This window comes from Penaeus japonicus, unplaced genomic scaffold, assembly GCF_977035675.1.
Source record: "Penaeus japonicus unplaced genomic scaffold, GWHDUDI00000001_assembly GWHDUDI00000040, whole genome shotgun sequence".
NCBI classification, from domain to species: Eukaryota; Metazoa; Arthropoda; class Malacostraca; order Decapoda; family Penaeidae; genus Penaeus; species Penaeus japonicus.
The window spans coordinates 5,871,343-5,886,342 of NW_028234442.1; the positions used below are offsets into that span (position 1 = coordinate 5,871,343).

The window sequence follows — 15,000 nt, forward strand, 5'->3', positions numbered from 1 at the left end:
TTCCTTCACCTTTTTGAACAATTAGATATGTTCCTCAAACAGTTCCTCAAGTTACAAATCAAGGCTTCGGTAATTATTTCTATGAGCAATTAAGGTCTCGTGTAATCAGATTATCAGATCAACCAGACACTCGGATAATTATTACTTAATCTCGAAAGTAGATTATGCCATCAACAATATTTTTTTTTCAACACATCACATTATGACACAACCTTTCAACCAGCAGCTATAGCCTTTGATAATCTTTTAAACAACGAATCGCAAAATTCAAATATTTCCGTTAGCAATTCAAAACTTGTGTAATTTCCTCAACAGCCAATCACAGGCTCGGGTATCTGAAAAACCAATCAAAGACTGCCATTTCCTTCTCAACATCAGCCAATCAGACATCAAGATTTCACCAACCGTCTCAGAAGGCCAGCCATATACACTCGTAACTTACTAATCCCGAAACAGCCAATCATGAATAATCCCTTTTTTCAGTTATTCAAAAACTCAGTTAGTAGAGCAACCAGCCACAACCTCATTCAGGCATTTCAACAACCAAATACCCAATTCACGGCATTTTTTCAGATACTCATTCCCAGTTTCCCACAACAACCAGTACCACTTTCCCTGCAGGCATTTCATTCAACAACCGACTTCGCTAAGGTTAAAATACTCACCCACCTCCCTCTCTTTCTTCTCTTCTGCCCACCCACCCCCCTCCCCACAGGCTATCTTGTGTTCCGCCTTCATCCCCGGTTTTAGCGGTTGGCTCCCAGTTTCCTACCGGGGAATCCGCTACATCGACGGCGGATTTAGCGACAACTTACCGGTTCTCGATGATAACACAGTCACCGTCAGCCCCTTCTGCGGCGAGTCGGACATTTGCCCGCGGGACGCCAATGTCAATTTCATGCAGGTCTTTGTCTTGGTCTTAGCGCGGACGGCGGTTTTTTGTGCATGATTTTTTTTAAACGATTGCTTTTTTCTCTCTCTTTTTGCATGATTTTTTTGTGATAGGTACTTACTTTAGATTTTTTTCTTTTTTTTTGCATGTGTTTTTTTCTACTTAGGTTTATTATCTTATAGGTATTCTTCTTCGGTAGAGGGTGAGATTACATATTCGAACCTCTATTTATATATTAATTATATTTTTTCCCCTTCTCTACTCCCGCTTTTTATTGCATTGCATGCACAGCTGATATTGCACGATTCTTGGAATCTTCCTATTTCTTTCATTTTATTTTTATTAACATTTTCCATTCTTAACCCAGCTAAACTTCTAGAAGTTTCGAAAGAGCAAATTGAAAGAGCTTACAGCGAAAAGCCACTCGAGTGTTTGCACAATTTCTCCGACGCAGGTCAAATCCGGTCACCATTTCTCAGATCGCAGGTCAAGTCGGGTCAAGTGCAGGGAGGTCAAGAGGTCATAAAGGCCTTATTTGTTTTCTTACGATATTGTCACGTGACCTCGATAGGCAATTACAGGAGCTCGGTTTTTTTTTGAACTGTTACTACACTTTTTTTTTTATTTTTTATCTCGGTTCTATTTCTGGTTCTACGAGAGAAAGGTTAGGAAGCCCTACCTATGCTCTTTGTTTTGAGCGACAGTGTGGTAGAAACGGATGTACATACACTCGGATATGCGACATTATTATTTTTTCCTTCTTCCTTATTTATTCTTTCTCCGTTTCTCTTCTCGCTCTTTCTTTCTTTCTCTGTCTCTCTCAATTTTTTTTTCTGTCCCTGTTTCTTTGTTTGTCTGTTTCTTTCTCTGTTTATATGTTTTTTTCTCGTTGTTTATCTGTTTCTCTCTCTCTCTCTCTCTCTCTCTCTCTCTCTCTCTCTCTCTCTCTCTCTCTCTCTCTCTCTCTCTTTCTCTTTCCTCCCCCTCTCCCCTTCTCGCTCCTCCTTATTTGTAAGCGTTTTACTTAATCTTGTTCTTTTTCTCTCTTTATTTTTGCATGCTCTCATGGATCGGAAACAAACAAACAAACAAACCCAAACACCCAAATTACCACTAACCACAAAACACACACACACCAACCAACTATGCTCCACAACCAAACACCCAAAACCACAACCAAAACCTACTCAACCAACTAAATTAACCCAACCGAAACCACAACCAAAAAACACTCACCAACCAAACAACAACAACAACAAAAAACACTAACCACCCAAACAATAAAAAAACACTCACTAACCAAACGACAACCGAACCGACCACCAAAAACCACCCGCCCAACTCACGAACCGCACCCAGTCGTTACTATGCTCGTGCTTCATCCCCGGCGTGAGCGGGTGGCTGCCCCCCACCGTGGGCGGCGTGCGCTACGTGGACGGCTTCTGCAGCGACAACCTGCCTCGCCTCGACCACCGCACCATCTCCGTCAGCCCCTTTGCCGGCGGGGCGCACATCTGCCCGCACGACCGCCCCGAGCTCCTCTATTCGGTACGCGACGTCCGGGATATGTTCGGGACACGTTCGGAACTCGTTCGAGACTCGTTTGGGACACGTTCGAGACTCGTTCGGGACACGTTCGGAACTCGTTCGGGCTTTGGCGGAAAGTCCGTTTCCTTTGGGGTTCCGTTTTCTGTTTCGGCGGGAATTCTGATATTTTTTTTTCTTCTTAGGGATGCCGTTTTCTTTATGTAGAGTTTAACTTTCTTCCATTTTGGGGGGGTCCTCTTTAAGGGTTCTATTTTCTTACTCATTTAGGGTTCCGTTTTCTTTTCTAGGATTTCGTTTTCATTATTTGGGGTTCCGTTTTCTTTTTTTCTGGAGTCCCGTTTTTATTCTAGGGATCCCGGTCTCCCTGTTTTGGGGATTATGTTTTCTTTTTCATTTAGGGAATTGATTTTCCTATTTGTCATCGAGAGAAGTTCGATTTGTTTTCGGGATTCGGTTTTCTTTTTTTTTTTTTAGGAATACGTTTTCTTTTTTCGGGATTTCGTTTTCACTTGGTTTGAGATGTTATTTTTTGTAACTGCTCGTTTTCAACCTATTTATTGCTTTTCTTTTTAATATTTTATTCCGCTTTCTCTTGTTCCCACTCTGCCTCATTCTCTTTTTTGTTCCTACTTCCTCATCTACGTCTTCTTCCTCGCTTTCTTTCTCTCTCTCCCTCCCTCTCCCCACTTCTCTTCCTACTCCCTCCTCCCCTCCCTTCCCCCTCTCCCGCCTCCTCTCTCTACTTTCCTCCCTCCCCCTTCTTCTTCTTCTCTCCCCTTCCTCCTTCTCTCTCCCTCCCTCCTCCTCTCGTCTTCCTCCTCCTCTCCTCCCCCCCTTCTCTCCTCCTCCCCCTCCTTCTCCCTCTCTTCCTCCTCCCTTCTCCTCCCTTCTCTTCTTTTACTCGGTCCCCCTCGCCTTCCCTCGCCGGCCGTAGCGCAGTATTCTCTCAGGCGTAGAATTCGTCGTAGATTCGCAACGGGAAAGATTTCCGTTAATTAACAGGAAACAAGCGACGAGCGAAAGATCGAAATTGAAGGACGAGAAAGAGTGAGTGCGAGTGCGAGTGCGAGTGCGAGTGAGTGAGTGAGTGAGTGAGTGAGTGAGTTAGTGTGGGAGAGTGAGTATAAAACGAAAGGAAAATTGGAAACTTATCTCGAAAGACAAAGACATCTCACACCCCTTTCTTCCCCTAAGTATCCAGCCCCCTCCCACCTCGTTCAGTCCACCAACCCACCCATCAGCCACCCTCAGCCCAACTACCCACCAATCACAACCAACCCAATCCACTCCATCATCCCACCCACTCCATCAACCAACCAATCACACCCAACTTAACTCACTCCATCACCCAACCCCACCAACCCACCAATCACACCCAACCTAACCCACCCCACACCTAAACCCACCCACTCCATCACCACCAACCCACAGGCCCTCCTCTGCTCCGCCAATCACACCCCAACCCACCCACTCCATCAACCTACCAACCACCAACCAACCAACCCACAGGCCCTCCTCTGCTCCGCCTTCATCCCCGGCTTCAGCGGGTGGGCGTGTCCGCGGGTGGGCGGCGTCCGCTACATCGACGGGGGCTTCACCGACAACCTGCCTGAGGTGGACGCCCTTACGGTGACGGTGGCGCCCTTCTGCGGGGAGGCCGACATCTGCCCCAAGGACAACACGGCCGGGCTCATCACGGTGCGGGCAGATTGGGGTTGGGAAAGGGAAGGGGTAAAGGGGGAGGGTGGGTGAGTGAGTGATTGGGGTGGGGGATTGGGAAGGGGGGAGGGAAGGGGGGTTGGGGTGGGGGAGGGGATAAGGATGGGGGGAGGGGGAGGATAAGGGTGAGGGAGAGGGGGGTTAGGGTGGGGGGAGGATAAGGGAGAGGGGGAGGTAAGGGGGATAAGGGGGAAAGGGGTAGGAAAAGTAAGGGGGGAGGATAAGGGAGAGGGGAGGGGGATAAGGGTGGGGGGAGGATAAGGGAAGGGGGAGGGGGATAATGATTAAGGGGGATAGTGGCAGGGGGGAGATTAGGGTGGGTGGGTGATTGGGGTGGTGGGGGATAAGAAGGGGAAGTGCTGGGAGGAGGGAGGGAGGGATGGAAGGAGGGAGGGGATTGGGGTGTGGGAGGGGTAGGGGGAGAAGAGGGGGAGGTGTGGGGTGGAGTGAGGGAGGGGGAGGAGGAGGGATAAGGGGTGGGTAAGTGAGGGGGATGGGGGAAAGGGGTAGGTAAGGGGAATAAGGGGAAAGGGGTAGGGAAAGTAGTGGGGAGGAGAAGGAGAGTAAGGGAAGCAGTGGAGAGGATAAGGGTAGGGGGAAGGAGAGAGGTAAGGAGGGGAGAAGGAAGGGGAGGAATAGGGGGAATTCAAAGGGGGGCGGAGAAAGTCAAAGGTAGGGGAGATAAGAGAGGTGGGGGAGAATCTGAAGGGGGGGAGGGGAGATAAGGGTATGGGTTGGGGCAGGTTAGATAAGGGATTCACGGTGGGTACGGGTAGGGGTATGGGTGGGGGGGGCATATATAATGGGCTCTATGTGGGTATGTGGTTTATGTGGATGAAGCTTTATGATTTATGATTGTTGTTGATAATATGTTTTTCATTATTATTATTATTATTATTATTTATTTTTTTTTTGTGTGGGGGGTATATTAGTTTACTTTTTACTGTTTTTGTTGTCTGTTTGTTTGGGTTTGTGTGGGTTCATGTTTTTTCTGTGCATGGGTTATGATCATGTTGGTTTAACTATGAGTCCATTTGATTCTCTCTCTCTCTCTCTCTCTCTCTCTCTCTCTCTCTCTCTCTCTCTCTCTCTCTCTCTCTCTCTCTCTCTCTCTCTTTCTCTTTCTCTCTTTCTCTCTCTCTCTCTCTCTCTCTCTCCCCCCCTCTCTCTCTCACTCTCTCTCCTCTCTCTCTCTCTCTCCTCTCTCCCTCTCTCTCTCCTCCCCTCTCTCCCACTCTCCTTTCTCCTCTCTCCTCTCTTCCTCTCTCTCTCTCTCTTTCTCTTTCTCTCTCCTTTTCCTCCTCCTCCTCCACCCTCCTCTCTCTTCTTCTTTCTCCTCCTTCTCTCCTCTTCCTCTTCTCCCTCCTCTTCTCTATCTTTCTCTTCTTCTTCCTCTCCCCCCCTCCTTCTTCCTCTTCCTCCTCCTCCTCCTCCTCTCCCTCCTCCTCCTCCTCCTCCTCCCCCTCCCCCTTCCTCTCCCCACTCTCCTCCCCCTCCCCCTCTCCTCCCCCTCCCCACTCCCCTCCCCCTTCCCCCCCCCCCCCTCCCCTCCCCCTCCCCCCTCCCCTCCCCCCCCCCCCCTCCCCCCACCCCCCCCCCCCCATCCTCCTCCTCATTAACGGTGTCTTTCTATACCCTACAAAACATGTTTTTAACTTACTCCATAAAAGTGATTAAAAAAAATACTATTTAAAAGAACTAGAAAAAATTTATTCCTTCTCTGAATGACTGAAACACGTGTCAGATGCGTAATCCAGCTTTATGGCAAGGTTGAGGGATTTAACCTCGTGATGTGACGTCATTAAAGACCACGTGGAGGAAAATCGATGTGTGTTTGTTTGTTTGTTTGTTTGTGTGTGTTTATGTTTGTGTTTGTGTGTGTGTTTGTGTTTGTGTGTGTGTTTGTGTTTGTGTTTGTGTTTGTGTTTGTGTGTTTTTGTGTGTGTGTGCTTGTGTTTGTGTGTGTGCTTGTGTTTGTGTGTGTGTATGTGTTTGTGTGTGTGTGTGTGTTTGTGTTTGTGTGTGTGTGTGTATGTGTTTGTGTGTGTGTGTGTGTTTGTGTTTGTGTGTTTGTGTTTGTGTAGTTGTATTTGTTTATATTTGTATTTTGTTTGTGTTGATATATGGTGATTAAAATCACAGGTATTTACTCATTGGTATTATAATAAACTTTGTAGTTTTTTTCATGGCTTGCTTGCTTCTGCTTGGATTATGTGTATGTGTGTTTATGCTTTTCTTTTCTCTTCTTGAAAAAAAAAAAAAAAAATGCTATTTTCTTTTTCTCTATCCCTCCCACCTTTATCTCTCTTTTGCTCTCCCTGCTACATCTATACTAAATCAAATGGACAGCATTTAAGCAAAATTTATCTTGCTTGTTTTACATGTAGACTTTCCTATAGACTCAGTGAAGGTACAGTTGCCATAAAGAGTTCCCATACTCCCAGTAATCTAGTAATCTTTCAAATAAGTCTGCCATTAGCATGATATTGCATGCTATTATGACATCTAGCATACACACCCACCACTCCGATTTTACAATTCAAATACCAATTAATTCATAAATAAGCTACTACTGTGACTAATTGCAAAGTGACTCCGGGTTGGAAGAACTTTTTGAAGCACCTGTACCAGTCAAATTGCATATTGGATAAAACTTGCTTGAAACCTTCCTCTTCTTGATCATGTTCATTTCTTGTTATGTTTATTATTATTATTATTTGTTTTGTCTTCTCTATCACCTGACTATAGGTTTGCTGGTATAGAGGTCATGATGAGATAGTAAAGTAGTAATGTTAATATTTAATCTTTTCTGTTTCTGTAGAGATGGTGGTATTTTATAGCTGTATGAGGGAATGGAGATTAGAATTTTGATAGTAGTGATGTAGTCATTAAAGAATTGTTGGAATTAATATCAAATCTAAAAGGATTTTGAAGAATTGTTTCTAGATCTAATTTTTTATTATGCTTTTGTTAAGTAAGATTTAAAGATTTTCAAGAATGTTATTTCCTAATAGATTAATTTTTAGATATGAAAATCTTGATTAAAGTAAACTAACACTAATGATATTTTAATAATAACAGTACCAGTCCAATATTCAAATACATTTTAGCCAAAATATTATAAGAAATGAAGCTCAAATTTACCACGACTTCGACTGACACAATCCTCCGTACCCTACAGGTCAGCCTCGCAAACACCAGCATAGAACTGAGTAAGGAGAACCTATATCGGTTTGCTCGGATCCTCTTCCCTCCCCCCCCTGAGGTACTGAGCAAGATGTGTCAACAGGGATTCAATGATGCTCTCGACTTCTTGCAACGGAATAACCTCATCAATTGCACGCGATGCTTGGCTGTTCAGTCGCGCTTCAATCTGACAGTAAGTAGGGTTAAGAAGTGTGTGTGTGTGTGTGTGTGTGTGTGTGTGTGTGTGTGTGTGTGTGTGTGTGTGTGTGTGTGTGTGTGTGTGTGTGTGTGTGTGTGTGTGTGTGTGTGTGTGTGTGTACATTTATATTTATGTATTTATTTGATACATAAGTGTCTACATATCCATCAAAGAGGCAGTTATCTTTCTAAATATGTAACTGCAACAATTATTCCACACAAAAGAACATCATAATATTGATCACTTCCCTTTGAAAATAAACTTCAGGTAACCCATTTAATACAAACTACAAGCCACAAACTGGTGTTGATAGGTTAGCAAGTTCCCTGATGAAATAATAGATTATAAAAAGGACTCAAAAGTTGGATGAATAATGTTTGTTAAATGATAATAGATAAAGTGATACATTGATGAATTCTTTTTCAGTGGTTATGACATTGATATTAGTTGTTCCAAATGCTTCTCATTCTTGCCATTTTTTGCCATCTTACTGTTATGTATTAGCAGTAACAATACTATAATTAACCCATCCACGACGGGGGAATTCTAGCCTTGAATGTCCAAATGCTGGGGCGTTCGAATTATTAGGCCTAAATCAATTGAATGGCTGGCACAATACTGTGCCGCCCGGCCACTGGGCTTTTGAATGCGCGGTACACATGCTGTACCACCCGTCCTGTGTGGGTTAAAATCCAAACATCTAGAACTCAGATTATGCACTGATAGCCAGAAGTACCAACCTTCACCCCAACACACACAACATGTGCACGAATATCCAAGTGTAGTAATAATAGTCATTTTGGAGAAACCTTAATTTACTGTAGAAAATGCATTTTAAGGGTTTTTCATGTACAGGGTCAGTGCTATAGTACAATAACAAAAGATAGAAAGGGTGGTACTTTTGGTCATCATTGTACGATCAGTATTTTGTAAGGTCACGTAGGTAATACACAAAACCAGACTGGGTCACGATGAAAATTAGTCCGACGAATGCTTCCCTGTGGATTATATTCATCGTCAAGGCATCTGATCTCCGATACTTTTTCAGGAAACCCATGAAGATACACACTTAAGCCTACACGACATGGACTGCCTTGATTGCAGCAGACAACGCAATGTAAGAATTGCAATTTTTGACAAGTTTGTTCTTTATTTACATGTCTCTGGGTAGCTACGTAGACTTGGTTGTATTGTCTTGCAATTTCTCCTGTCTCACTTGTCTCTTTCTCCCTTCCTCTCTCTCTCTCTCTCTCTCTCTCTCTCTCTCTCTCTCTCTCTCTCTCTCTCTCTCTCTCTCTCTCTCTCTCTCTCTCTCTCTCTCTCTCTCTCTCTCCTTCCCTCTCCTCTCCCCCCCTCTCTCCCTCTCTTCCCCTCTTCTCTCTCTTCCTCCTTCTCTCTCTTCTCTCCTCCTCCCCCTCTCCTCCTCTCTCTCTCTCGTCTCTCTCTCGTCTCTCCCCTCTTTCTCTCGTCTCTCCTCTCTTTCTCTCCTCTCTCCTTCTCTCTCCCCTCTCCTCTCTCTCTCCTCTCTCCTTCTCCCTCTCCTCTCCTCTCTCTCTTCTCTCCTCTCTCCTCTCTCCTCTCCCCTCTCTCCTCTCTCCTCCCTCCTCCCCCCTCCCCCCCTCCCTCCCTCCCTCCTCCCTCTTCTCCTCCTCCCTTCCCCCTCCCTCCTCTCCCTCTCCCTTCCCCCTCCCTCCTCTCCCTCTCCCTACCTCCTCCCTCCTCTCCCTCTCCTTACCTCTTCCCTCCTCTCTCTCTCTCTCTCTCTCTCTCTCTCTCTCTCTCCCTCTCTCTCTCTCTCTCTCTCTCCCTCTCTCCTTCCTCCCTGACTCTCTCCTCTCTTCCCTCCCTCCCTCCCTTACTCCCTCTCTCCCTCTCTCCCTCCCTCACTCACTCACTCACTCACTCACTCACTCACTCACTCACTCACTCACTCACTCACTCACTCACTCACTCACTCACTCACTCACTCACTCACTCACTCACTCCCTCCCTCCCTCTCTCTTTCTCTCCCTCCCTCTCTCCTTCCCTTTCTCCCTCACGGCCTCCCTGACTCATTCTTCTCTCTGTCTCTCTCTTCCAGGAAGCCATCCTAGATCAGCTCCCCGAGGCCGTGGGATGCATCCTGCAGGACGCCATCAACAAGGCCAACCAAGGACTCATGAACTGGGTCTTCAAACACAGGTCCATGAAGCTGCTGTCGGTCCTCACGCTGCCGTACATCCTGCCCATAGACATCGCGTACGCGGCGTTCCTCAAGTGAGTTGCAGGGCCGTGTGTGTGGTGGTCTGTGTTTTTTCTTAGTTTATTTATTGATAAAAGAATTGGTTGAGTTTTTTTATTTTTATTGTTTTAGTAGATTCTGTAGATGATTTTTGGGTTGATGCGTTTATCTTTTTGGTATATATCTCTTTATCTCCTTCATATATATCTTTTTTATTTATGATTTTTTTATGGTATGTTAGATTCCTCAAACAACTGCGGGCATGATAATTAATTAATTTTCATGGTTTATGATATGGTCTGAAATCCAATGGTAAATGGTAGTCTAAACAGTGTTTTGTAACATGTTAATAGCATTGTTTTTGCAATTAGTTATGATATATTGTTTATAACATGTAAAAGATTTCTATGGTGCATAAAACCTTCACATATGCTACCTTCCTCAAATAAGTTTTGACAAAGCTAGTTTATCAATGGTCTCTTTGGGGATTTAGTACATGTTTTATGGCCGATAATCCAAGTCAATTTAATTATTAGTAGTATGGTATGGTTTTGATTAAGTATGTTTATTGAGGTTTGGTAAATATCGTACATGGTTGTGTCCCTCCAGTTAGTTTTGGTTTATGACAGGTTGTGGTCTTTGTGGTTTATGGTTGCGGCTTATGATTGCTCATGGTTTGTGATTGGGTATGGAATTCATATGGGATGTAATGCTGTGGATATAGCATGGTATGATTTTTTTGTGGTTTGTCAGATATTGCAGATGTTAAGAAGTAAATGGTCTGTAGCTAGTGGTTGAAAAATTGAATAGGTTGTTAGTGCAAGTAAATTTAAATAGGGAATGGTTCAGACAAGATGTATACTACAAGTTATGTCAGTGGTGATGTGTGAAAGTATTTTCGATGGTTTGTTGATATATCTTTATTTCACACAAAAATATAGATATTATGCAGTATATAATGTTTATATAGCTCAGTGAAATACAGAAATTAATTCCAATGATTTTATTTCATTTTAAAATATATTCTCAAACCCACACTCACTCATACCCTTTCTCTCTCTCTCTCCCCTCCTCCTCCTCCCTGACCCCACACCAGGTTCATGGGCTCGACCCCCAGTGCAAGCGACCTCAAGACTCTCGGCAAGCAGATCATCGACCTGGTACAGGCCCTCATGCAGGCCACCACCAAGTCCAACCTGTACCACCACCACCATCACCACGACAGCAAGTTCTCCTGCCAGCTGGCCATCACAGAGTTCTCAGGTGGGTGATGCTTCACGATTTCTTTATTTTGTCTATCATTTATCATTTTTGAGGCTTTTTTGTCTATGGGGGTATCTATTTATTGATGTATGTAGGTATTTATTTATTTATCTATGTATTTATATATTTATCTATCTATTTATTTATTTATATGTTGAATAATTGATTGATTGATTCACATACCTATTCAGATATTTATTTATTTATTTATATTTATATATATCTATAAATCCATTTATTTATTGTTGTTATGTTTTGTTTTGAGGGAATAGATCTATTTTGATTTTATATATTTGGTGGAAGAGGGATAAAGGGAAAAAGCGAGCTTTTGGTTATGTTAACCCACTCTGGACGGGTGGTACAGTACTGTACCGCTCATTCAAAAGCCCAGTGGCCGGGCGGCACAGTATTGTGCCAGCCATTCAAAAGGGACATTCAAGGCTAGAATTCCCCCGTCGTGGATGGGTTAATGTCCTTGTGATTGAATGATTATTGTAATGCAATTATATGATTTTTATAGTATTTTTGGGAAAAAAAGAATAATGGTGATTATTTATCTAATAATGTCATTTAACCGATAACATGCCAGAGTGTGTGACATGTGCTATATTTCCACAGGCGACACAGAGCTCCACAATCGGCACAACTTCGACTTCACGCTGGACCTCGACGATTTGTAAGTGATCTCGATGTTGCTCGTACGATTAGTGGTCGTCTTGTGGTTTCCCTGAAGTAGAATTTAAATGTGATCTCATGATTTAATGTCATTAATGTTCCCATGAAAGAAATCTGAAGAATTTATAAGCAAAAGCAACATGGAAATTCCAAATTAATATCTCATGCACTGGAGGAGATTAAATTCCCAAATTCTTCCGAAAAGAGAAGAAAAAAAAAAGCCTCTTTAACACCTTCCTCCCCTCTCCTCTCTCCCTCCCCGCGACTCCACAGGGAAGGCGTCCCAGACAGCCACAACGATGCGATGGTTTTAGAGTCGGAGGCCCTGTCGCAGGTTGCCCTCCGCTGTGCTGTGCGGTCCATGTCGCGCCCTGGCTCTCGCATGGCCTCCCGCGCTGCCTCTAGGGCTGTCTCGAGAGCCGTGTCGCGCCGTCCGTCCATCAACGACCTCACGGATCCAGAGGAGGTGGAAGCTGCCATCCCTGGCTCCACGACGGCTGTCATGAGTGACGACGCCTTCGAGCAGATTCTCGATGTGACAACACACCAGGAGGCTCTCATGGCTTATTACTACCTCGATGATAATAATGAGGTACTGGAGATTTAGCGCTTGCTGTTTTGTTTTTCTTATTATAGCAGTCAATATAATACTATTTTTATTATACTGAGACATAACTTTTGGTAACCTAAGTAATAAGCACAATGGAGTGGCAACAGATAGGAAAAGTTTATAAGTAAAAGAAAAATAATCTAAAAGTAGAGATAAATAGTGATAAGAATTGATAAGACTACTTTTCCCTAGAATGTAGAATAGCAATTATATATATCTCACTATTACTATTTAGAGAAGAGACAACACTCCACCATCTTGCTTTAATGCATTCCACAAAGAGCTTAAAAAGAAAAGGAAAAAGAAAAAAAAGGAAAAAAAAGGTCATCGATAATCAACTGCTTCCTCCTCCCCCCCCCTTCTAACATCTTGCCTCCTCTTCTTTGACAGGTTCGCGTCACAGAGATCTTTGACATGACTGAGGCAGATGGGGGTAACGGAGGGGGCCCACACGATGACAGCTACGGGGGTATCGAAATTGATTCCGAGACGTGGCACTCCGAGAGCCAGGAACGTCACTTACCTCACTGGTCTCAAAGGAGTAGGAATGACTCTATAGGTAAGTCAGAGAGTGCCGTTTGGGGTGCCGTTTTGCTAGGGCTTTTTAAAGGGAGACTGCATGATTTTCATTTTAGGGTTTAAACTTTTAAAATAAATCACAAAGAAACAAAAAGAAACAATAACATTATTTTAAGTATTTTATCTGATAGGACATGATGTTTTATCTAAATTGTTTATAATGAAACCAATGAAAAAAAAAAAAAAAGACGGAACTCAATTTCCTAAATAGACAATAAAACACAAAAACTTTATTTTTGCACAGGTGTGATTTTCATGCTTTATAACCAAATAACTTAACTTTTAATTTAACATGCTGGGGACATTCTGCTGATTCTTTCCTTTTGAATACATTTTTAATTTTTAATGTTTATTTTACAGTATTTATATTTTTAAAGAATATATACATACATATATACATATATTTAAGAAAAGACTAAAATAACCATCTCTAACTATTTTGTTACTACTAGATTTCCTTAACATAAGTCGCATCTCTACCACGCTTTAATCCTTCACTCCATAAATGGAAGTTGGCTTTCTCAAAACTAATCCAAGTCTCCTTCTCTCTCTCTCTTCCCTTTTCCCCGCACGCCTCCTACCAACATACATCCTGTTCCCCATCCTGCGCAGGATCCGAAGGCTATCATGAGGGAGGTCTAAGCATGTCAATCCCTTCAGACACGGAGTCGGAACACGGGCACAGGTGAGTTGGGATTTTTCCTTCAGGGTTCGGTGTTCTGAGGTGTGTCGCCATTTTACAAGCAATGGAGATATAGAGTCGTTTAAGGTGATTCTAGTGTCCTTGAGAGTTTATCATTATTGTTATTATGATTGGCTTTATAATTTTTTATTATTATTATAATGATTAATATCAGTATAATAGCAATTATTATTACTATTACTATTATCATTATCATTAACACCATCATAATTATTTTTATAACCATCATCATCATCATCATCATCATCATCATCATCATCATCATCATCATCATCATCAATACTAGTATCACTATCATTATTATTATGACTATTATTTATTACATTGTGCAACTTAACAATATATTAGGGTTGTATCAAAATGTCCCGGGGAAAAAAATAATCCGCCTATCACGTCCTCTCTTTCTTTCCTCCCTAGGGACATGAGACAGCCAGAATCCGACCAGATCTACTCCTCTTCGCCCAAGCGACGACCGTCATATGCCATCATAGAGTGAGGACGTTGCTAGAGTCGGAATCATCTCTGCCGAAGAAGGAGTATTGCACTCGAGCTCTCTATGTTAGTGGTCTCGCAGCTGGTCTGTCGTTCGGGTGTCCAGTGGTTTGGCCGTTCTCGCGTCCGGTAGTTCTCTCAATCATCCAATCAGATGCTTGGTTAATTGGTCATCCAGGTGTCCAATTGCTTAGCTATTTTCTCGTCATGTGGGTCTCAATCCAATCAGTTGGTTAATTGGTCATTCAGGTGTCAAATTGCCAAGTCATTTTTTTGTTATGTAGGTATTATTCATTCATACAGTCATTTGGTCAGTTGGTCGTTCAGGTGTCCAGTTGCCAAGCCATTTTCTCGTTCTGTGGGTATCATTCATTCATACAGTCATTTGTTTGATTGGTTTTCAGATGTCCGATTGCTTGGCCAATCCCTCGTTCGGTAGTTCTCTCATTCATTCATTCATTCATTCATTCATCCATTTGGTCGTTCAGTTGTTCCACGAGAGCCCTCTTTGCTTTCCAAGACTCTTAGTGCCAAATGTGTGTGTGCTGTGTATATGTACATATGTCTTGCTACGAGACATTCATCCTTAGAATCAACTTTTTAAAGAGGTTGATACTAATAATTATTTTTTTCTTTCTGTATATTGTATAAGAATGTTGGAGAATAGTCTATTGTATATTGTATTTTGTATACATTTTTCTCTGTAAATATTGTACAAGCTAAGGATACAAAATGAGATTTTGTACGTCTGCATTTTTCATGTGTATATAATTTTTTTTTCTATTTTATCATTATTGATTATCAATTTTTTTTTTTCTTAGAGAGAGAGAAATTATTATAAGCTTTATCAGATTCTGGTGATTATCGCAGGGACTTGTTCTTTTTATTCCTCTTTTTTTCTTTGTGCGTGGAA

The 15,000-nt window shown here is 42.8% G+C and overlaps 1 protein-coding gene across 1 annotated transcript in view; it reads left to right on the plus strand.

Moving 5' to 3' along the window:
• The window catches only part of bmm (brummer), a gene marked incomplete in the record, with an annotated part of 31,155 nt that overhangs the window by 15,733 nt on the left and 422 nt on the right, over positions 1-15,000 (plus strand). The window contains 10 exon segments of the mRNA XM_043030297.2: positions 3,950-4,138; positions 7,341-7,538; positions 8,593-8,661; positions 9,625-9,800; positions 10,862-11,028; positions 11,647-11,704; positions 11,977-12,295; positions 12,704-12,872; positions 13,505-13,577; positions 14,013-15,000. The exon segment at positions 14,013-15,000 is cut by the window's right edge and continues 422 nt beyond it. Of these exon segments, the coding sequence (XP_042886231.2) occupies positions 3,950-4,138; positions 7,341-7,538; positions 8,593-8,661; positions 9,625-9,800; positions 10,862-11,028; positions 11,647-11,704; positions 11,977-12,295; positions 12,704-12,872; positions 13,505-13,577; positions 14,013-14,091 (1,497 nt within the window).